The sequence below is a fragment of the Calypte anna genome, chromosome 7 (assembly GCF_003957555.1).
Source record: "Calypte anna isolate BGI_N300 chromosome 7, bCalAnn1_v1.p, whole genome shotgun sequence".
NCBI lineage: Eukaryota > Metazoa > Chordata > Aves > Apodiformes > Trochilidae > Calypte > Calypte anna.
In genome coordinates this window covers 11611484-11629956 of record NC_044253.1, presented here as the reverse complement: position 1 = coordinate 11629956, position 18473 = coordinate 11611484, and the positions used below count along the sequence as shown (strand labels likewise).

The following is an 18473-nucleotide window of genomic DNA, read 5'->3' as shown; positions in this document are numbered from 1 at the left end:
TGTAAGTGCCCATTTTCCAGTTTAAAATTGAAAGCCCAAAATTTGAGCCCTTCTATGTCATGCCTGTTAAAATTGAGGCTCCCAGCATGTGATACTTATTAGGCTTAATTAATTCAAATGAGGCATGAAAAAGAAACATATTACCTTGGGTAATGTTTGTCCACCTCAGAAAGACAAAACAATGAACATTCGTGCAGTTTTTGTGTGTCTGAATCTTTTGTTTTCTGCTGTTTTTCTCGCAGGCACTTAGTGATTAGCAGATCTAAGAACCACCAGGTGTCACTTATTAAGGACTTCAAGGTGGAAAAGGACACTTTCAGGGCTTTTTTTATTGCACCAACTTGGATAGATTTTTGGCTTGTGTTTCAGTCTCATTCCTTCTCCACTTGTGAGTTGTCCCAACCCATGAAGGTGAAAATTAACTGCAATGTTGGAGTGATCCCACCATTAGGCTTGTTGGTCACACTTAGAATGTTCCCTACTTTTCCCTTTTGCAGACAAAGACCTCAGCTAGGAAGCTGGGAGTTAAACAGGGAATTATTTAGTGTGATATGAAATATTATTAGGTGGCACATTTGTATAGTGTTTACAAAGTAGCAGAAGAGAATATTTGCCTGGTGATTTTAATTGTAAGACTCCTTTGCTGTGAGCAGTGGTTTTCACTCTCCCAGGAGACAGCTGCTGGCAGAGCCAATCAACTATTCTACAACAGCTCAGGACAAGCCTGGCACCCTCACAGCACTTTCTTAGAAAGATATTATTTCATTCCTAATTCCCCCCCTCTTTATCTTAATTTCAAATTAAAACTATTGCATGCAGTTCAGACACACAGCAACCCCTCCCTGGAGACAGCTCTTTGGTCTCTTGGGAAGTCCAAATGGATGGATCCCTCTATCCATCCCTGTTGAACTTGCCTGGCTGGGGGGCTGGGCACAGTGATGCATAAGTGAGGCACCTCTTACAGCCTTGAGGACTCACAGCTGAGCAAAGCCTGTTTGGTGCCCTGGGCAGATTGAGAGAGGGAAGAGGTGTTTGTGCTCACCTAGTTTGTGGCTCAGTCAATTTGAAAGATGGATCTCAGCACTTGTCATAGGCTGTGTCCCAGCTGCCAGGTATCAAGGACTGTGTGTAGCTTCCTTATGCAAAACAATGCTCATCAAACTTCATCTCCTTAGATAAAAAGTGTCAAGAGCACAACATCAGCTGCTAAAGCCAATGTAAAGCATTTGAGGAAACCACTTTTGCTGCCAAGGCCTCTACTGAAACAGTTGCTTACTTGCCACATGCACTGTTATATTGCATTTATAACTTGGAATATATTTTTGTTTCAGGGAATATATGTCCTTCAGCCTGACCAAATGCAGGTAAAAGATACTACAGGGTAGGGAATAAACCTTATAAATATATTTTCCTTTTCTATCTCTCTCTCTCTCTCTCTTTTTTTTTTCTTTTCATGGCACCACAATTTGCCTTTCTTTGCTCCATTTGAAGTGATAGCAGTGTGGACTGTGCCTTCTGGCTCACTGTCTGTCTTGCAAGCTTAGTCTTGGTGTTCAGAAGATCTCAAGGTTGTCTTAACAAGGAGGTTGAATCCTGAAGCCTAGTGGAGAGGTGTGGGGAGACATGACACTATGATAGTTCTGGAATGAGTGTTGGCATGTGGATGACACAAGCTGTATCTCCTTTTAATGTGCCAATGTGCTAGCATTATACCTGAAATATGTTTTCTTTCTCCCTTCCTGCAGGGCAGATAAAAATGTTAAGGCTCCAAGATGGTGCTGTGTTGTCACAGTTGATTACAGTTCTTATGCTGAACAGCTCTGTAGAACTTCAAAGCTGTCTGGTTCCCTGAAATCTTCCTTTGAAACCAATACAGCATCTCCCTCTGCTTGTTCTCCATCACTCTCTGTTTTCTTGCTCTGCCACTGCTTGCTGGCAGACAAGCTCTGGCCTTCCCATGAGAAACAGTTCCTGGGGGATTATCAGGCTGTGTGGAAGTGCACGAAATCACCAGTCTCACAGAACAGTGTCTGTTCCTCTGGGATTTTGTTGAAGTCCCAAGATGTTTCCATTATTGCTGGTTTGTTGTAAGGTCCCACCGCAGCACTGAAAGTCACCTGTTTCAATTGTCAGTGGGTTTTGTACTCATTAAAAACATGCTGCTTCAGTTCCTCTTCAGGGAAATTGGGCCAGCAATGCTTGCTTACCTCTTGGAGGAGATGATATGAAAAAATGTATTAATGCTTGTGAAAACTAAATAGCAGAAGCTGTCAAATTGCAAACTATTATTATATTTTAAAAGGAGGTTTTTAAGTGTTTGTTCATGTCCTTTCTGTAATGGAATTATTTCTGGAGGACAGTGCTTTATGAGTTTAATTACTGAAAGTTGCTTTCTAGTCACTAAACTCCCATTCTTTTGTATTGCAGTTCTTAAATCCACTTCTTATTCTTGTCTTCATCCCACTTTTTGACCTTGGGCTCTACCCCCTGATAAACATGTGCAAATTTAATTTCACGTAAGTACTTGGGAGCAATGCAGATGCCTCAGTACATTTCTCTTTTTCAACAAGTGTGCAGAACAGCTTTTAAGGTGGAGAAACACAAATTTCAATTCATCCTTCCCACTATTTGCAACTACTTCATCCCAGTAGGCTCTGGAAATTCCAGAGAGTAAAAATTGTGTGATGTTTGATTCTGCTTTGTACAGATTTTCCCTGAAAGCAGATATGAACAGTTCCTCTTTGAATTTGATCATGTTCTTCACCATATCTTTTATATTGCCCTTAAATAATTCTCTTCCTGAAAGGACCCTGTGGGACCAAATTCACGGACTTGTGGGGGTTACCTGTGATGCTGTGAAAGCAGATTCTACTCTAAGTTCTGAACCAGTGACTATATATGGGAATCTCCATATGGCTCAAGCATTTTATTCCATTTGTATACTAGCAAGAAGTGCAGTGCAATAGCAGCAGACATTCAGGTTGGTTTTGAGATCCACTTTATGTATTTTGGAGGATTTTACTTCAGACTATTCACTGTCTGCCTCTGTGAATTGTAGCAGTGGGAATATGTTGCGTCCCCTCATGGAGTGCCTCTGTCAGTGCAGTTCCAGCTGAAAGGAACCAAGTTTCCATCTGCAAGCACTCTTCTCAACATGACCCACAGCATGAGAAGGGTATTAAAAATAATGTTCCTAAAATCCAAACCAAACCCAAACCAAAATATTGGATAAACAAAACCACATAAAATTGGGATGGAAGGAGGCTAACCCTTCAGCCTGCTCATGGTCTCCCTTCATGATGAATTGCTTGCATCTGAAGACATAGCAAAGATATTGTCCATCCCTTACAGTGTTGCCCTTTGAAGGCCACACCTCAGAATCTGTGCTTCTCCATGCTACTTGAGTGTGAGCCTGTGTCCTGGGCTGAGCCCCAGCTTAACAGAAAACTTCCTGCCCAATGACCAGTTTGCAGACTGGATCACCCAGCAGCACAAACCCTTGCACCGATCAGGACTGAGTTCCATGCTGCTTCTGTCCCTTAGATGTGGGATATGAACAGCCTTCTACCCAGTTGAGCTGTTGAGATGGCTGTGGAAAGACTGTAGCTTGCAGAGCATTAGTCTATGTGACCTCAAAAGTTTGTACTACAAAGTCTCAATGCAGCACTGAAGATCAAAACCATTTTGTGGTTTTGATCCAAAAACCATTACAAGATGTAGGCAGTAAATATTTTCTTATTGCAGGGCATGTAACTGGCAGACAGAATTTGGGTTCCTGCTCAGAATTTCCCTCAGTCAATTTGGAATGTCAACCCAGACTACCACGAAGAGTGGAGACAACTGAATTTAGAACCAGATTTGTTTCAAATCTGAATAGCTCAGTTCTCAGTTTGGACTTGCCACACTGGACCTACTTTATTCTGCTTCATACCAGATTGTCTCATGTAACTCTGATAGAGTTGCACTAGTTTTGCTCCAAGTTCAGAAGCAAGCTTTTTGTTCTCTAGAAATGTAAATGTATTGGCATGAGAAATAATCCAGAATGATGCCACAGATGGTCAGAAACATTGATGACACAAACTACACATTTTTCTGCTCCTTGTTCTTGCTACTATAGCATGCTACTTTTCTTTTGCCTTTCCCAAATGGGACTTGCAGATACATCATTTCCAGTGCTGCTTCCAACATCACAGTTTAACATGAACCATGAGCTATTCCCACTAGAAGAGAGAAGGAGAAGACAATATGAAACTTGCAAGCAAAAAACTTTTTTTCATGGCTTATCAGTTTTAATTGGCCTCAGTGCTGGTCTCGTACAGAATAATAGAATAGGTTTTAAGTTTAATGACTAGCAATTTAAACAGCATGTCATCCCCAGTGCCACCTATTGGACAGTTTATTACATGGGTTTGGCACATCTTTGGCTCTAGGGGATGTTCTATATTTTAAATTACATTTTCTTAATGGTTACTCTTTTATTTGCTCCATAGACCTATTAGGAAAATGGCAACAGGTATGATCCTTGCAGGGCTGGCATTTGGACTTGCAGCCATTATAGAAGTCAAAATCAATGTAAGTATAGAACAAAGGATTCCTCAGAAATCCTTTCTTTCTCTGGGGTGTTTTTATTGCTGACTGTTAGATAATCCTTTTAACCATCGTTCTCCTCAATGGTAATTTTTTAATAAGTTCTTTGCAATTAAGCATATACTTTTCCAGTTGCTAATGATAATTAGCAACTTTGTCTTTGTCTACTTTTACTTTTCTTTGTCTCTGTCTTGCTTTCTAGTCCTTGCACTTTTGCTGTATCAGTCATCTGTATTGGCCTATATTCTAGATTTTCTCTGTCAAAATGGTTGGCAGACATCTAGTTAATACTAGTGATTAATTCCCAAAAGGTAGTCTGTTCTCTTTCCTATTTCTTGCTGTAGCTTGCTTGTCCTTTACAGTTTGGTGGTTTTGTGTGTGTGTATGTGGTGGTTTTGTTTTTGTAATTGAATTACTTTTGTACTTTAGGGGGGGATGTGGTTTTTTACAAGCCAAATTGTTTCTCCAGTGAGGCAGGTGGATGCAGATGCTTCCGTAGTTGCAGGCGTGGGGAACTGCCAGGCTTTCCCAGAGAGGATAACAGCAAATCTCTTGTAAATTGAATGTTTGCCCCTGCAGATTTGTACTGTTTGTTTCTGGCCCCTGACCAGCCTGGTGCAGACTTGGCTGACCTTTGGCTCATGAAAGTTACTGTAGGATTTATTTCTAAAGATTCTTTGTATACTGAAATGTTCTGTTGGAGTGGCTGGCGCACAGCCCTGGATTAACATTTGCTGGTTCCTCAGGTGAATCCACTGACAAGTCTCCTGCTGAAATGAGACTTTGTGGGTTCAGGTCGTCTTTCTGATCTCTTAATGTGAGCAAAGAAATGATCTCACTGCCAGCGCTGCCAGCTCTGGCCGAGCACTGAAGGTCTGTTCTGGCTGTGGGTGACTCCTCTGGGCAGAGGCAAGGTGAGTTAGAGATTCTCCACTGCCTGTGCATGGAAATTTTACCCTGAAGGCCACTAAAAGCTCTAGCAAAGAGGTGGATAGGATGTCCCAGTTTGGCTTGACTGTAGGTAGCATGGGCAAAAAGCCAAAGTAACTGGTTGGATACCATTACCAGATCTGTTGGCCAGAGCAGAAATCCAAAGCAGTGCCCCCCCCCCTCCCCCCATTAGATTCATATTACCCTGCCTGCGTTACACAAATTATAAGATGAGAGAGGAAAAATTAATAACTCTGAAGTATTCCTGGCAGCTACTTGAAACTAAAGTGAAGGGGGAAAAAGAAAAGTTTTAGGAAAAAAACCAAAATGTTTTAGGTCTGAGGGAATCCAAGACTGACAATGCTGATGGAAGTACTCTTTCTGGGAAATTATTCCTGACAGAAAGAGATAGTTCTGAGATGGAGGCATCGTCTTCCCTTTCTCAGAAATAAGGGAATAAGATCTACACAGCTGGCTGTTAAATAGCATTGTGTGAAGTGGTGCAAAAACACCCATTACAGACATGGAGCTGGACTGGCATTTTCCAAACTTCTTAGCTTTCTGGCCTAGTTCTTTTCCTAGTCACTGACTGCAGTGGAAAATAAGTATTCTGGTCACCACTTTTGAAAGCTACACACAATTTTTTCTGTTCTGATATGGCAGTTGGTTAAATCCAGGCACTAGGGAGCTGTGTAATGAAAGCAGTGACATTGTTCTACCTACCCAGCAGTTGTGTAGCCTGTATGATTAGTGGTGTGAAGAGCAGTTTTTGGGAGGTACAATGACTCTTGAACAACTATGGGGAAACCTCCCTAAATAAGATTTATGCTCAGTTTTCTCTCACTTCATCTTCTGATGAGGAAGGAATGAAAAAGTGTCATTACAGAGAAGAAGACTATTACGGCTAAAAATTAAAAGATATTAAAGTGCTAATAAAACATACAGATGGTACTTATAGTCTTTTACCTTAATTAGGAAACTGATATGCCTCGACTAATCCCTGGAGAAAGTTTAATTCGGGTCCTGAATTTGGCAAAGAATCCTGTTCAAGTGACAGTCCAAGACCAGGATCTATTTCAGCAGCCCGTGAAGGCTTTTCAGGTAAGCATATATGTGCCACTGTATTTCTAGCTACATTCACCTGTAGTTAGGAATAAAGGATAGTTGTCCTGAGGTGATAATTTATAGACATTCAGCTAGGTGATAATTTATAGACATTCAGCTTGCATCTCAGCACCTAGTGCAGGCATTGCTGCTGGGATCTGGGTGGCATCTGAAAATATTTACCTGCAGTGGAGGAAACAAACAGGAATGCAATCAATTGGGCTTGGGCACTGCAGTGTTTCATGTTTCAGCTTCCAGAGTACTTTACAGGTTACACTCACCCAGCAGTCCCTTGGCTGCCATTTCTTCCATGTTTCAGATGAGGTACCACTGGGGAAAGGGTGGTTGTGTGGGCAGGAGTTGCATCTGGCAAGGGAAGGTACTCCAAGCTCTGGCTTTGCCAGCCCAAAGCCTGTAAGTCAGCATAGATCCTTTGCTGTAGAAAACCTGCCTGCTGTTAACTTCTCTTTACAGGCTCTCTTGAAGAGAGGATAGTGGGAAGGGTCAGATCCTTTCTCATCTAAAGGTAGAGTGTAACTAATTCTGTTTTTTCCACAGGAGCCAGCTGAGTACTCAAAATTAATATTGAATGGAGAGCAACAGAGCCTTCTCTTCACCCTGCAACATCAAGGACTGTCTCTTGTTTTTAACTACACCGTGAAGGAAAAATCAGTATACAGCTTAATTATTTTTGAGGCAGAAGGAGGCCTATCAAGCCACTTAGTGAGTGTGCGAGTGAAGTGTAAATACAGTATTAATTCAATGGCTGTGATGATACAATTGGGTAATCAGCTCATTAATTCATTTGCTCAGTTGCAATGTCTGCCTGATTGCTCTCAGATGCTCTAAACCTGACTCCTTAGCTAGAGGCACTGGGTCTGTCCACGCTGCTGCTGGTTGATTAATGGAGGCATTAAAGCACCTGAGAGTTGCTGGGCACATTTTAATACAGTGAATATTGCAGTGGGAGAGCAGAGTTATGCCTGCTAGGCATCAGAGCTTGAGAAAGCTGAGAAAACAACCAAAGATTTCCCCCCAAAGATGGTTCTGTAAAGTAAAGATGTTAAAGAGGCTCTAGGGCTGGGCATGGAATAAAAGCATCAGAGGAATTATTCCAGGCTTAGTTATTGCAAGCATTTAGTGAAAGTGCACAGACAGTCCGTTTGTTTTGCTGAACAGAATAAATTATTAAGTTCATTTCAGGCTCTGCAGCAGAGCTGTCTGTGTTTGGACTTTTGTGTATTGCCACAACAATGACAGAGAGGCACGGGGGATCTATAGGGCCAGATTCTGGTATCTTTAACATGCAGCTGTATCCCAGGAAGCTCTCTTGAAAGAAATGGTGCTATTGTACTTTGTGGCAGGTGTCTATGTTTGTAAATGCCATCAGAATCTGTCCTCATGCTAAAATGCCAATTATCTTTGCAGTTTGTCAGCCTCCTATCTTGCAGGATTGCCACACTAAGCATTCAGTGTTGTGAAGCAGAAGTCACACAAATTTAAAAAAAAATTTGAGTTTTAAGGATTTATTTGGCCCTGCCATTTGAAGTTTTCTGCTGCTTTATAGTTTAGATCCTGGGGATCATTATGACCCAGTCTTGTTAAGTTTCTCTATGACCTGATGACTGTGTGCTCTCAAGAAATTAAGAAATATACGGTCACTTTCATATAGACCTCAAGAAGACAGTGCCTGTGACAGGGTGGAGCAAAGCAGCCTCTGAGCTTTAGTACATCCCTGTGCTGCTTGAGCTATCAAGCCTGTGTTTAAATTAAAGCTCACCCTGGCACAGGCAGATTCCCATGTACACAGCAGTTATTTTGGATGATGCTACTGACCCATCTTTCTCAGCTGTATATAAGGGAGGTATGGAAGACAGTGGGAAATGATAATCACTTTTCCAGCATTGCTGTGTTGCAGGGCTTGAGTAGTTATGGCCCACGCCAGGCTCCATCACTGCTGGGTCTGACCCCCTGACTCAGATGGGAGTGCTTTCCTGGAAGGAGCCAAACTGAAATTGGTTTTTTCTCCTTTGTGGGCTGCTGAGTGGGCAGGAAATGAGTTTGAGAGCTCTGGGGATCATTGATGAAAGCAAGTAATAATTTGGCTGGCCTGGCTGCAGCAAGGAGAGTGTTAATCCCCATGTGTCTCCCACTGAAAAAAAATGATGATGTTGTTTATTATTTATTGCTCTGACATTTATTATTCACTGTAGCTATTTATCATTTAGGACAGACATTATTTGTGGATCAGCACATCACACCGAAGTACAAAAGCCATTTTACACATATACTGAAATTCTGGATATTTAGTCTTAGAAGTTCAGGGTTTAGCATCAGAAGATAAGTGTGGAGAAAGGTCTAGAAAATGTTAAGAGAAATCTAGTTTCTGAAAGTAGATTTGGCCCCTTTTGGCTTGCTTAGGTTCTCTCTCTGGGCAGGGCAATATGAAATTGCCCTGTTAACTTTAGTGGACATGGCCCAACTGTGGCTTTCTACCAGCCAAGAAGCTTGCTGTGTAGTCTTTTCATATGACATAATCTGTCATTTTTCAGCACTGGACTCCAAATAGACTCTCCTCAAATGAATGTTGATCATGTTAGCTATTGAGCTGATGCTCTGACATCTCCAGGAGTGGCACTCTCACTCCCCAGTGTGCCCAGTGAGTTGGCCATTTCTAAGATGTGTCTGCAGAGATTGTGAGTGCAAACAAGTTCAGAGCATCTCGGTCTCACGCTGTCTGCCTACACCATACAACATCATAATTAATCTCTTGAGGGTCAGGGAAAATAGGAGTGATACATAATGATCAGAATAGTAACCTAGCAGTTACTATTGTCTTTTAGACTTCTGTCAAGTGTATGAGTGTGCCAAGAATCAAGGTCTGAAAGTTAGGCATTTCAGATTTTGTTAGGCATAAGGCACTCATGTTTCATTGTTATTAATGACTCAAAGAGGCTAGTATGGATAATGCTCTTTTGCTATCTTCACACCAAGACAAGGGTGTTTTGGAGGGTGTTACATGCCTCAGTGGACAGGTGACAGACTTAAATTCTGTAGTCTTTGTTAAACAGGGGGTAAGGGGGAAAAAATTATGAGCTCATCTTAAATCCTTGGTGTAAAAGAAATCTTTGCTATTGGCTTCGTTGTGCCAGGATTTTACTTCTGTGTCCTGATGTGAAGCTTTTGTGAGAGTCCAGTCAGTCTCCATGGACTTTGCAACAGGTGTAACTCCACAGACACTGGTATTTTCTGCTACACATTGTTTATAAAGCAGCATTAATAAATATGTTTCTTTTTCTTTTCCTTTATTTCTTTCCCTCTAGGTTACAGACTTGGCAGCAAAGCCAGAAAATGGTTTGGCAGCTGTTAGGTAAGAGTAGCTTTTTTAAAGGATTTGTAGGTGGTGGGTGAGGGGGAAAATGGCTTTTGTCTAATTCAAACTGTATGTAACATAACCCAGATGTTCTCAGGGTGCAATCTAGTCCACATGTCTCATGCAGTCTCAGCTGCAGAGGCTGACAGTGTGTTATCTCCCACACTTGCCATGCAGAGCTGAGTGTTATTGCTGCTCACTGCCTAGGATAGTCTGGGCTGAGATGGTGGAATTCATCACTGAAGAGTGGTAAATTCATCTCGCAGTGTCCCACCTCTTTGGAAAAGGAAGGGAAGAAGCAATCTGGAAAGGGACCATTGCCATTTGTCCCCTGCAAATTGTCCAACCCACAGTGTTCACTTATCTTATCCAACCTCATGCATAAACACCTACAAAGTGGATACAGTGACAGTTTTATAGCTGTGTTAACAATTCAGCTGGGCACCAATCTGCTTAAGCACCTAGTCTACTATCCAGATCTGAGTTAGTCTATGAAGAGTCTTTCACCAGTCTGCCCAGATGCCATATCTCACTGAGGTCACAGTTCCCTCCAGCACAACATCACCAGAGCTATGTGAGGGTGCTGAGATGCATAAGAAGCAGATTTTAAAGGAAAAAAAAAAAAAAAAAGGAGGATGTTGTATTTCCTGAAGGATTTGTGCAAGTTGCAATTTAAAAAACAAACAAACAAAACCAACCCAAAGTACACAAAAAAAATCCTTATCAAAACCCAACCAGACAAAAAAAAACACAATAAAAAACCAAACCAAAACAAAAAACCCCAAAAAACTTTAGATAGTTTAAAACAATGAAAAATTCCCTTATCTTGAAAGCCTGTGTTGTCAGTAGCAGGAGAGCAGTATCTCTTCATAGCCCTGTGTTTGTGAAGGCTTCTGCTGTCTAACAACACCTTGGAGACTTGATTAATACCTTCAGACAGGTATGTTTTTTATCTTCCTGTGAACATTTTTGACAGAATCCCAAAACTTCTCCTTCAAAAATTTGTGAAGATGTTGCACTAGGAAAAAAAAACAAATTTCCATTAAGAAGGTACCTGTGTTAAGCTCTTCATTACCTTCAGGGGTATCACCCATATTTTAAGGAGTAAGAACCATTTTATTTATTTTAAAACAGAGATCAAATAAAGTTTTTGGTTTTGCTAACAACTTTTGAATTGTCAAAAGGAAACTCTTCTGTGTATGAAAAAGCATATAGGCATTGATGAAAAAAACCCAAACCTGACCATTCCCATGAAAGTTTTGCTTTTGATGAAAACTTTTTATTTTTCTCAAAAAGTCTTTCCCACTTGTAGAAAGTCCTTGAAAAGTTTGCCAGCATAGTGCACACGCTCATCAGCACAACCAACTTTGGATTTTCCTAACATGGGCTGGGGCTCTGTCCTCTTGAACAGCCATGGACCAATCTTTGAAGGTTTCTGAGAAGAGATTACTTGAAAGGAAAACTAATCTTGTATTGAGAAAACAGGCAGGAAATCAGATTAATACCTTGGTAGTTTGCAGGAGAGGCTGTCATAGCCCTATGGAGTTACAGAATGCTCTGAGGGGAGAGAGCCCACTTCTGAAGTGTCTGATGATGTTCTTCTCCTGCCCTGGCTGACAGTTCAATGAAATATGCTTTCCTTGCAGATTTATTAATGGTTTGAGCCAAGATGTCAATCTCACCATTGACAGCAAACGATTCTTTGCTGTTCAGAAAAACTACAGCACTTCTGAGTACTTGCTGCTAGAGAGGGACAAGTAAGTTTCCCTTGCTGTGCTGAAGGTCCTTGCTGAGGTCTCTCCTTGGGTACAATGGGGATTTTCTTTGGTAACTAGCAAAACCTTTGTTACAATTTTCTTGGCACTTGGTTGTGGAGGCAGATGTTTGTAAAACAGCAGAATTATCAGCTCTGCACAGAGCAGGTGCTCCAAGCCACTCATGTGTGTGCAGTAACACCATGACTTTAGCCTGCAAAATGTCCAAGCCAAAGGACAGCAAATCAATATCCCTGTGTCTAATACGCAGGTGAACAGATTCAGACTCCAAACAGTGTCTGGTATAGCTCCCATCCCATGACTGTTACTGCTTTGATAAGATAAAATCAGTAGGGACAAACCTTGGAAAATTTATTCCCATGACATGAATATAATGACATCCTATTTTAGGAAAATCTGAGTTTTCTCCAAGTGAGGTAAGGGGAATTTTGGAAACTCAAAAAGGCTTTTGAGGAAGTCCACATATAGCACTTGACTTTCATTCTCATTATGTGAGGGTCTGGAGGGAAGAGACAGGCCATTCCTGTGTATCTGTCAGCGGTCTAGAGTGGGACATGTTGAAGCTCCTTCTGCCATTTGATGTCTGCTCTGGTTTGATATTCTCTGAGGCCCAAGCTCTTAGTGTTAGGTTGCTCTCAGGAAAAGGCCAATTCATATTCCATGTTACTAAGTGTTGGTATGTGGGCTGGTAACATCAAATAATATTTCATGGCTTTGCAGGCTGGGTTTGTTTGAGAGGGGCTCCATATGGCTTTGGTTTGGCAGCATTTGAGTTGGCTCTTGTAAGGGTATTTCTGATATTTGCAATGCTTCAGAACAAGCTTCATGACTTTCCTCTGCATCAGCTCCATCCAAAATATTTATTGCTGCAATTTTGCAGGATGCAGCAGTCATTGTGGCAATGCTGCTCATCCTCTGTGCCATCTCACACATCCAAAATCAGAAGAGCAAACAAAGACTAATTTGCTCTCTTGAAAGGAAACAAAGTGGCTTGTGGGTGCATATCTCTGATTTCCTGGAGGCTGCTTGAGCCTGGCTAACTTGTCTGGCCCATAGTTCCTAAAGGAGTGAATGGAAGTTTGGAGGGAAAATAAATTCAGGGGAGGAAAAAGCAGAAGTAATATTAAAATGTTAGCAATAGCACAGGTCATTAGGTGAACTCCAGGCAGTGCTTAAATGTTTCTGGAAGGTAAAGATGACAAGAACTGTAGTGATCATCTGACATAAACATTACTGCAGCTTTATATCATACATTCTCCCTACTCCATGTTTGATATCTCTGTTCTGTACACTTTGTCTATGGGAGTAACTGGGAAATATTGTTCTTCATCCTTTTTTCTAGATATAATAATGGAAAATGCATAATTGAAGCAGAAGAGTTCACCCTAGAGCTAGGGCTGCTTGATTTTGGTGCATCATATACCATCGTGATAACTAATGTAAGTGTCCCTTTGCTGGTAACCAGCTCCTTCTGTTCTAGTCTTTGGCAGTGGTTTTGCTCTTATTTTTGTGACTCTCACTTGCTTTCTTCATCCTGCAAGAGCCAGGCTATAGCCATCTGAAGGCAGTCTGTTGTGCAAGGGCTAGTAAAAAGTTTTGGCACTTGTGTAAACAAGGTACTTATTCCACCTTACACTGTGATCTTGTCAGATGTCATGGCTTAAAGAAGATGTAAGATATTTTCCTTGATGAAAATCCTTCTTGATTGAAAATCATGTGATCCGTGGTTTGTGCTGGTCTTGTGCCATCCTTCTTCAGCTAACATTTACCCAGCATACTGCAAAGAGCTATTATAGTCTGTCAAGACCTGACTCTGCTGTGGTCTTCAAAATACAGTGCCTGGTGTTACCTCACATATGAAACTGTGGAAACAGATACACCTATTCTCCTACTTAACTTACTGACCTAAATGATGATTTTCTAAGACTTATGGATTATGAAAGGGGGTCGAAAAAGGGCAAAGCAAGGAAGGTGGAGCTGGATTCTCCTCAGTAGTTCCCTGTGACAGGATGAGGAGCAACAGGCACAAGCTGGGACATGGGAAGTTCCATTTAAACATAAGAAGAAACTTTTTTACTATGAGGGTGGCAAAGCACTGGAACAGGCTGCCCAGGGAGGTTGTGGAGTCCCCTTCTCTGGAGATATTTGCTGCCTGGATGCTGTCCTGTGTATGTGCTCCAGGTGATCCTGCTTTACTGGGAGAGTTGGACTAGGTGATCTCTAGAGGTCCCTTCCAAATCTGAAAGAATTAATAAGTGTTGAGGGAGGAGGTTGGCGAGATTGTGTATCTCTTTTTCCTCCTCTCATTGTCTGTAGAGCTCATTTGGAGCCTCTTGTAAAGTCAAGGCATGGTTTTCTGAACAACCCATCCATGATGGGGTGTGAGTACTGTTCAGAGGGTGGATTTCTTTCCCTTCCTGCCAGCCTCTTAGGCATGCTGCTCCAAACCTGGTCCAGCTGGCAGGAGCCATGGGGATGAACGTGATCAGCCATGTTCCCATTTTAACCTTTCCACTGCACAGGCACACAGACAAACCAGGTCTGACAGGACACACTGCTAAGCTGCCCTCTGGGACTTTGACTACTGTGTTGTGAGGAGAAGAGCAAACTGCTGTCATCTACTCCCTGGCAGTAGCATCTCCCTGTTGGGCAATTAATGGGAAATGTTCGTGTCTGCAGAGTCCAAATGCATAGGGGAAAAACATAGCTGCAAAACACCTGGCATTTTTAAGTTGTATTTTGTTTGGTTTTTTTTTTTTTAACTCCAGTAGCTGGAGGAGGATACAGAGTTCTAGAGGGAACAGGCAGATGCTGCCATCTGTGAATGCAGAGATTTATATACAGAGAGCACATACACACTTGAAGTGATGCTGGCCAGACCCTTCTTCTATGGCTGCAAGTCTCTTTCACCAGATGAGAAACTGAGTAGAGAAGCTACATGAAGAATATTACAATAAGATTATTGCCCCAGCACCTCTGCTAATGCAACTGAGTCAGAGCCAGTTGAGGTAGATGTGTGCCACATCACTGTGGACAAGCATTCTTATTTGTGGTCTCACCTACAGATGTCCCCTCAGTGGTCATGGCTGCTCAGGGGTGACTGTGCCTCAGCCCCTCTGAACTCTGAGCTTGTCCTTTAATATTTTTTCACTCTCTGTTTTTCTATCACTCTCCCTGTGGTTTCCTTCTTCTCTAGAGAATTAATTTGCTCCAGGCAAAAAAAGATTTTAATTATTGCAGTGATTTGTACTGAGCCCTACTGCTCTGCCAGGAATGCTATATAGAAGAACCAAGAATGGCAATATATTAGTCTGCTAATGTGGCTGAACTGATACTTACATCATGGGAATGCTGTCTTCTACACAGCCTGTTAATAGTGTGGTGCTTGTGACATTTCTTTATGGGCTAAAGAGCAATGCACAGCTCTCCTCTCACCCCTTTTAGCCTTCTGATTTGCCTCTCTGCATGGTGATTAAATAACGTTTCATAAACATCCTTTGTATTTTCCCAAGTACTGTACTTAAACAGTACTTGCTTCTGCCTGAAGTAATTGCAGCCTAGCATTTTCCTGGCTCCTGGTCAAATCTATCTGCCTCAGCCTCTACACCAGAGGCAATATTAATTACAAACAAAAAATAGCTACAAATACAGGTACCATAAGTATCTGGACACACCTGAAATGAGGCAATCTCTCCTACTCTTGGTATTCCTGAACTGGATTTGTTTGGGTGTCAGCATTATAGCAGGAGAATTGTACAGTGCCAGTGAAATGGGAGCCATGGCCACATGGATGCAATAAGAGTTTACCTGCTCATTCTTTTTTGTCCTTAGGGACAACAGCAGGTCATGGGCTCTTAACAAGTACCACACAGGCTTTTCCCAACTACAGAAGTTTTTCCCAACTTGTGCCACTACAGAAAGCAAGCTGACAGATTGCAGTAACTCATGTAACTCTTGTGGTACCTGAATGAGCCAGCACACTTCCATCCTGCCACCTCTGCCCTGTGCAGTAGGAGTTAGACTGTTCCAAACAGGCTTAGAAATGGCAGGAGTCAGACTTGTAGTTTTGTTTCCAGGGCAGAGATTTGCTTCCACCTTTGCTTAAAACTTTGTTTTGGTAAATTTACTGTTGCTGTCCAGGCTGAGAAGGAACTTACCTTTTAGCAGCTAATGGATGTACCTTTATTATCCTGCTAGGCTTCTGGAGGTGCTGTTAAGATATGGAAATCAGAAGATATCAAAGCCAACAATGTCCATATGGCTTGGCAGTTGCCACAATACTTATTAATATCTGCTGGGGAGGTGATGTTCTCCATTACAGGTCTGGCCTTCTCCTATTCTCAGGTATGCCACTTAAAGATAAGGAGCTCACAATTAGACTTCAGGATGTATTTCTGCATCTGCCATTGACTGTAATGTGTCATATGGCATGATATTTACTGACAACATTGTCTGTGCTTCAACAAAAAGTGGGATTATAATGCTGCTTGCTGGGTGCCCTCAAGCTAAATTAATTCATGTTCTAAAGATATCGTTTCTCTATTATACTCAGGAAACTCTTTTTCTGTTAAAACTGAGAACATAGAACAGAACTGGATGGAAGTATATTTTAATGTGAAAGCTCTGTATACTGTAATATCTGATTTTTCTCTCAATTAAGCATTTTGTGGTACATGTTTTACAGTGACAAAAAAGCAAAGGTATCTCAAGGACTAGTTTGTGGCATGGGAACTTCAAACCAGCTTTAAGCTGAAATATTGAAGGGTTCTAAGCCTTCCCAAGTCTGTAACAACAGAGCAATGAGTAATGAGTGTGAAAGGGATGATTTGACAATAGTGTGCTATGCTGTATCAGAAGAAGGTTTATGAGAAGACCTGACTAAGGCATTACTAAATCAAAGAGCTGAAGCTTCTCAAATTTATCTTTTGACTAAAGTTTGGATGTTAATTTATTAGTGAGGGTGGTTAATCCAGTGCCACTATCTGTCATGGGCTGTGGGAAATTTGTCATCAGCAGAAAGCTTGACATCAAGATCTGGTCTGTTTTCCAGATCTGGAAACAGGTACAGCCACAGGGCACCAGGCTCCAAGTTGCAGGGAGTGTTGTGTTGCTCCGTGGTCTTCCTGATCTTACAATTTCAGATGGTGCAGACTGGGGATGATAAGGATCCTGCTCTGCAAAAACATCATCACCTACTTCATGTGTCCTCCTGGAGGACACGTTTTAAAAGCTCCTTGTATGCAGCTGTTAAAATGAACCACAAAGGAGGCTCTGCACAAAGAAAAATCCATAATCTCCTCCTAGGCTGATCCCAGTGACACCTACACCAGGCAGGACATCACAGGGTGACCCAGGCCAGAAGGGCACAGTGTGATACCCACTGACCAGGCCCTTCTCTTTTCAGTCTCCAGCCAGCATGAAGTCAGTGCTACAGGCAGGCTGGCTGCTCACCGTGGCTGTTGGAAATACCCTTGTGCTTGTTGTTGCAGAGGCTGCACCAATGGCACAGGTATGGCTCAGCTCTTAACACAGAGGTAAAGCTTCAAAATGGACCTGGATGGTGTTTTCTGGGTGTGTGTGTCCTGTGGGCACAGCTTCTCTGCATGGCTTCAGGTTCCTGCAATGAGCTGATGGCAGGCTGCACCCAGCTGCCTGCAAGTTGTCCTCAGCAGTGTAACCCCCTGGAGCAATGGCTCTCCCCAGTCCTCCCAGTGGCAGTAAATAATAGGGATATGCTTGCTGGAGCTCGGCCCTAGGCAAGCAGCCTGTATTTGGGTCTGGAGCCTTGGCACAATGCCAGCCATGCATTGGAGTTGCTTACCTAAAGCAGCTTGCTCTTCATCCAGCTAGCCAGTGGGCAAGCAGCCCCCTCAGGCATTTAGCTCGGGACCTCTTCAGGGCCAGCTGCCCGTGGCACCCCTGAGATGTCAGGCTTGCATGGGGAAGTTTAATTCAGGCTATCATACTCCTGGGATGAGTGCATGAAAGTGTGAAATAAGGCTCATTTCTGGCTGCCTCTCTCAAAGGCATCTCGTGGGCAAAAAGTTCAGGTAGGTATGTTCCAATCAGGATAGCATTTAAGAAAAGATTTAATGAAACTAACCCAATCTAATTAAAGGTAAATCACATGTCCACAATTACATTATGCAATATAATTACATTCTGGAACACAGGATGAGAAAGTTTCTAGCTTTTGAGCAATCTCACAAGCTAAAAAGTAATTTTTACCCAGCTCTTTAAAAAGCACTTGGAAGTACAGAGAAATCCTCTGGACTGAGAGTCTAGGGTCCCCTGACCTGCTGTTTTTTTTTCTTTCCTAGTGGGCTGAATTTGTCATGTTCACTGTTCTCCTCTTTGCTGTGTGCATTATTTTCTCCATCATGGGATATTTCTATGTCAGTGTGGATCCAGAGGACCTAGAAGAAAATGAAGAGAAGAGAGAGACCTCAAGCAGAGGAAACATGATTAGTCTTGTTACTCAGAAAACAAAACTCTAACATACCATGAGTTGGGAATTATTTTTTTTAACTTCGTAGATGGTAGGGTAAAAGAAAGGTAGAGACAATGTAATTTTATTCTATTTTATAGCATTGCAGTCTTTATTTCTCAAAATGTAGCCACCTTCGAAATGGGACCAAATAGCCCTGTATAAAAACAATGGGGGTCCTGAAATCAGAGCAAAACTCCCTGGGAAAGCTCCTCTG

At 42.1% G+C, this 18473-nt stretch overlaps 1 protein-coding gene across 1 annotated transcript in view; it reads left to right on the top strand.

Annotated features, from left to right (window-relative positions):
- Window positions 1-18266, top strand: part of SLC15A2 (solute carrier family 15 member 2) — a 38198-nt gene extending 19932 nt beyond the window's left edge. The window contains exons 12-22 of the mRNA XM_008497009.2: window positions 1332-1364; window positions 2428-2516; window positions 4491-4572; window positions 6493-6618; window positions 7180-7344; window positions 9945-9991; window positions 11641-11751; window positions 13112-13208; window positions 15967-16113; window positions 17174-17278; window positions 18090-18266. Coding sequence (XP_008495231.1) covers window positions 1332-1364; window positions 2428-2516; window positions 4491-4572; window positions 6493-6618; window positions 7180-7344; window positions 9945-9991; window positions 11641-11751; window positions 13112-13208; window positions 15967-16113; window positions 17174-17278; window positions 18090-18266 — 1179 coding nt within the window. The remainder of the gene's footprint in view (window positions 1-1331; window positions 1365-2427; window positions 2517-4490; window positions 4573-6492; window positions 6619-7179; window positions 7345-9944; window positions 9992-11640; window positions 11752-13111; window positions 13209-15966; window positions 16114-17173; window positions 17279-18089) is intronic.
- The last annotated feature ends 207 nt before the right edge of the window (window positions 18267-18473 follow it).